The sequence below is a fragment of the Caenorhabditis briggsae genome (genome assembly GCF_000004555.2).
Source record: "Caenorhabditis briggsae complete genome, chrIV, whole genome shotgun sequence".
NCBI lineage: Eukaryota > Metazoa > Nematoda > Chromadorea > Rhabditida > Rhabditidae > Caenorhabditis > Caenorhabditis briggsae.
Genome location: NC_013487.2, coordinates 3,865,213 through 3,870,427, shown reverse-complemented (window position 1 = coordinate 3,870,427; position 5,215 = coordinate 3,865,213). Strand labels below are relative to the sequence as shown.

The 5,215-nt window shown below is 36.1% G+C and overlaps 1 protein-coding gene across 1 annotated transcript in view; it reads left to right on the top strand.

Annotated features, from left to right (window-relative positions):
• The window catches only part of Cbr-sre-5, a gene marked incomplete at both ends in the record, with an annotated part of 7,011 nt that extends 2,223 nt beyond the window's left edge, over positions 1–4,788 (top strand). Inside the window, 4 exons of the mRNA XM_002632782.2 lie at positions 2,933–3,088; positions 3,135–3,254; positions 4,142–4,354; positions 4,489–4,788. Coding sequence (XP_002632828.2) covers positions 2,933–3,088; positions 3,135–3,254; positions 4,142–4,354; positions 4,489–4,788 — 789 coding nt within the window. The remainder of the gene's footprint in view (positions 1–2,932; positions 3,089–3,134; positions 3,255–4,141; positions 4,355–4,488) is intronic.
• Between the last annotated feature and the right edge of the window lie 427 nt (positions 4,789–5,215).

Sequence of the window (5,215 nt, the reverse complement as noted above, 5' to 3'; positions counted from 1 at the left end):
GTTTCTCAATATTCCTTCGTTTTTTCCCAATTTTCCGTTTTTCCCAATTTTTCTTAATTTTCCTCAATTTTCGCGGTAATTTAAATTTTTCTCATTTTTAAATGATTTTTTAGATCATTGATTGGAGGAAACAATCACAATTTAGATATTTCCCACAAAATTCGAAAATCCCAAAAAATTCGCCCAAAGTGAGCTATTTTATAAATTGTTAGAACAGGCAATAAAACACTACAAAAAGTTAGTGAAAGTAATTTTTTTCGACCAATTACCACGAAAATTTGAGCAAAAATGATGAAAAACGAAGGAAAACGGAGAAAATCCCAAAAATAAAATTTGCGAGCGATGACGTCATCAATCCATGGCCGTGGCCGAGCTGCGGGGTTTTCTCTTCCATGGGAAAATTTTGCGAAATTGAGATCTTTTCGCAATTCCCATTTTTCTCCGTTTTCCTTCGTTTTTCAACAGTTTTGCTCAAATTTTCGTGGTGGTTGGTCGAAAAAAATTAATTTTATAACTTTTGTAACGTTTTATTGCCTGTTCGAACAATTTTCGAAAGAAAATAGCTCATTTTGGGCGAATTTTTGGGATTTTCGAATTTTGTGGAAATAGCTAAATTTGGTTGTTTTCTTCAATCAGTGATGTAGAAAATTGTTTAAAAAGGAAAAAAATTTAAATTACCGCGAAAATTGAGAAAAATTGGGAAAAAGACGAAGGAATATTGAGATACAAAGGGAATTGAAATAGAATTGAAAAACAAGGAATTGAGAAGAGAAAAATTGGCATTGAGGAAAGTATCGGCTGGGTTTTGAACTAAAATTAAGCATTAAAAAACTGAGTTTGTAAAATTTGTCAAGTTTAGCTTATTGTCAAAAAGAACAATGTGACAATGAGAAGTGAAAAATTTCTGTCGTTCGAAATTCTCAGATACCGAAATACTGAAGTTCCAAAGTTCTGAAATTCTGAGATTCTGAAGTTCTGAAATTCTTTGATTTCAAAGTTCTGAAATTCTGAGATTCTTAAATTTGGAAAGTCTCAGATTCTGAAGTTCCGAAATTCTCAGATTCCGAATTCTGGAATTCTAAGAATTCTGAAGACAATGAAGAAAATTTCTGCTGTAATTATTGAAAATTCAGAAATATTGAGATTCTGAAGTTCTGAAATTTTGAAGTTCCGAAGTTCTGAGATTCTGAAATTTTGAAGTTTTGAAATTCTGAAATTCTGAGATTCTCAGATTCTGAAGTTCCGAAATTTTCAGATTCCGAAATACTGAAATTCCAAAGTTCTGAAATTCTAAAAATTCAGAGATTTTCAAGCTCTGAAATACAGGAATTCAGAAACTTTGTCAAAAAAAAAAATTGTACCCCCGAATCACAAATGTTGTACCCCTAAATGAAATGAGTTGTACCCCAGAATTATTGGTAGATTGTACCCCCGAATCGTTGTACCCCCGAATTTTTGTACCCACGAATTTTGTACCCCCGAATCACCAATTTTGTACCCCTAAATCAGTTGTACCCCCTTGTACCCCCGAATCATTGTACCCCCCGAATTTTTTGCCCTAAATAACAATTTTCATCGTGTTTATTATTATAAAAACAGTTTTGACTCATCTCTGCTATTCGCAATGTCTGATCTGAGGTGTTGTTCCGAACTCCACCTCGGCAACCTTCAGATCCATCAGGTTCCGACATCAGGAGAATTTTTTTCTGAGGCATTCAAGACTCTGGAAACACTCTGGCAGGTCCCCCAAAGTTTTTCAATTCAGAAGCAGCTTGCTAACAACTTCGCTGGTGGAGCTTTCTTAGTTTGATTACCTTTCTTCAAAATTTCTACTTGCTTATGTACTTACTGATCTGTTCCAAATTAATCGGCACAACAGATACTGTTAGCAAGCTGCTTCTGAATTGAAAAGCTTCGGGGGACATACCAGAGTGTTCCCAGAGCCTTGAATGTTACAGGAAAAATTTTCCTGGTGTCGGACCTGAAGGATCTGAAGGTTGCCGAGGTGGAGTTCGGAACAACACCTCAAATCAGACATTGCGAATAGCAGAGGAGTCAAAAGTGTTTTTATAATAATAAGAACGATAAAAATTGTTATTTAGGCTATTTTCCAACACGGAATCAATGGATTTAGCCATCTGGGCTGCAGTGAAAGTTCTGATGACTGAAACGCTGATTTATCCATGATCCACCTAGGTCAGACGCTTCATTTTCCCACAAAAGTATGAAAATGTGCTGAGAATTAGATATCCAAAACAAAAAATAGTTTTCATAACGAGATCTGGTGATAACGAGGCCAAAACCCCAAAACACGCTATACTTTTGACGCGGCGCATTTCCGATGTTTTGTTCACAGATCAGACCGAACGCAACCGATCGAAACAAAAACTTCCAGACTTAGGTTTTATTAGACGCTGGTTGAAATGGTGTAAACAGATTTTTCCTATCTCATACTCCAACTCTGGAAACTCATTTTTCGAGGGGGGCGCTATACTTATGACAAGCACTGTACATTTGAACTCTAATTGGTACTTGAATATTTTGAGGGGGGGGGGGGGGGGGTAGCTAGTTTTGTAACCAAAAATTCCTGTTTCAACTTTAGCTCATTTCGAAGTTCTGAAACCAATCAACTTTATTGACTCGCTCCGGTTGTATCCACCAAATGCCAAAATTTCAACAAACATTAATTTTTGAATTATTTCGCGAAAAAACTCGTTCCTGACCGATACTTTGAAAAAATATACTTGCACTTTGAGCCCAATTATCTTGGTTTCTATAAGAGGTATCAAAAGGTTGTAAACTATTAAATTGTTGATAAAATTATGATAAACAATTTATCAGTTGACGAATTTTTTATATCTCTCAAAAGAACCAAGAAAATTGAGTTCAAATAAAGCGTTTTTTCATTTCACAAGTCCTCATAATTTTCCAGGATTACGAAACCAAAAAACGTCGATGGATATCCTACCTTCTCAGCACTATTCTTTACATCATTGCCTTCGTTTCTGCTCAATTTTTCATTTTCGGCTCGTCGTGTCGGGAAATTCACATTTTCCTGATTACCGGTTTCAATTTGGTGGCTTTTGTGGTACGAACTATTACATTCTACTGCAATCGGTTTTCTTGCGTTTCAGCTAACATTTATCATGGAGAGATACAATAAAAAGCAGTATGCAGTATTACGAAAAAACGAGAACAGCGACTATTCGTTGAGTGTCAGAGCTCAGTTGTCGGAAAATATTAATAGTACTTTGGTGGGTTTTGTTGAAATATATGCTCAGCAATTGGAATGATCGGCATTGGATTTGAAAAAGAAACTTTATGAAGGTTTTGGAACTTAAATAATTTTGCCTGATAAAAAAGAAGGGTGCGCATAAGTTTAAAAATCCCATTTAAATGAAGTTTTCGGTGCATTTCGGCGTCACGGTGTTTACACCTCTCATTTTGGATGTCGTATACACCATCGGTAAGCAATCACAGGCTGTGACAGTAAAGCTCAGGCGGTAGTGGTGCGGCTAACCTAATATTCTGATTGCAAATTCGGCCTTTCGAGCGCCTTCTCTTAACAGAGTCTTTTGCGAAATTATTTCTCCAAGATACCACCTTTCACTAACAAGAGTAAAATAAAGTTATTGCTTCAAGCAAGAGATTGAGGTTATGACAAGAGATGGCAGTTATGAAAAGAAAATTATAGGAAAATTTATTAGGAAAAATATCTGAGTTTTCTGTAACAGTACTAAAAATATTTTTTTAAAAACTAGAATCGAATCGGTTTGAAGTTTAAGGAAATAATAGTTAACTCAAAGTTCTTATCATATAAGCTCCACGACAAACTAAGCTTGCCGTCCAATTATGTTTTTGGGGCACTGAGCTACGCAGTCGCAAGTGCTGGCTTACGACTGACATCTTATGTAAATGGGGTACGGTAGAACACGAAAGGTCTTAACAATGATCATTGTACACCGATAAACACATACTTGCATCGCTACCTACTCAGGTACACGGTTGGTTCAGCCAACCTATAGATTTAATTTCCACATCGCTTCCAAATAGTTGTTTTGATTTCCCATGCCCAATTATATATTGACTTTTCCCAACGACACAGTACGTTTTAATTTGATCATGAAACAGTAAATTTTAGCCCTTCAAAGTAATGTGCTTCTCCATCGCATTCTTCGCTTCTCTTTGTACTTCAATGCTCCACGTGGATGAATGGACCGAGTCTCAAACAATTAGAAATTGGGTTTATATTGCATTCAACTTCAGCTGTTGGTCCTATGGAACACTTGTCCCGTTCTTCATGCTGGCTTACAATCCGTTATGGCAGAAAGAATTGAAGAGGTTGATTAGAAAAGTGAGTGTGCTCTAGAAATTTATAATGAGCAAAAGACGAATTTACACTAATGAAAAAAGTTTCTATTCCTACTGTTATACTCTCTGCATAAAACATTTTATTTCTTCACACTCATAATACTGTTGATCTTTCAGTTCTGCTGCTTCTGCATTCCAAACCGCGTAGCTGCTGATCCGGCAGTTCGAAAAAAGAAGACTCAAAAAGTGAAGGATACATTTGGAAATAATTGTTTGGTGGATGACACTGAGCACACGACTATCTACTTTTCACAATTAAATGCTGAATGGAATGCTCCATCGGAATCAGAGAAGAAATGTGAGAAGAAGAAAAAGAAAAGGGACAGTAAGACGACGGAAGGGCTATCTGTTCCAAGTCAAGTTTCTCCGAGGTCTATTTCCAATGGTTCGGTTGCTTCGAGGCAGGATTTGGCATGATTAATATAGTTTTGATTTCAATAAAGGGTTTTTTAAAAATTTTGTTTGAGTTACAAACCTAAATGTTCAGAAACCAAACTGGCAGTGTAAAAGGGCCTCTGTAACAGAATGACCAACTTTTCAGAATCTTTTAAATTTTTTGAATGAGTTTTTTAAAATCAAAAATATACTATTTCAAAGAAGAAGTAAACTTAAAATATCAATCTGATATCAATACTAATTCTTCTCTATAAATTTTTAAATGGCTCCGCCTACTTTCCTAACCTAAATGCACATGTCAAATACTCCTCCTCCCCTCGTCGCCCTATGAACTTAATTATTGTTCAGCCCTACTCCTCTGACTATTTTTCTTCAATTGTTCCCCTGTGGAATGCCATCACTTCCCAAGTTACCCGATTTCTCCTACCTTCCGAGTTTGAATCCTTAA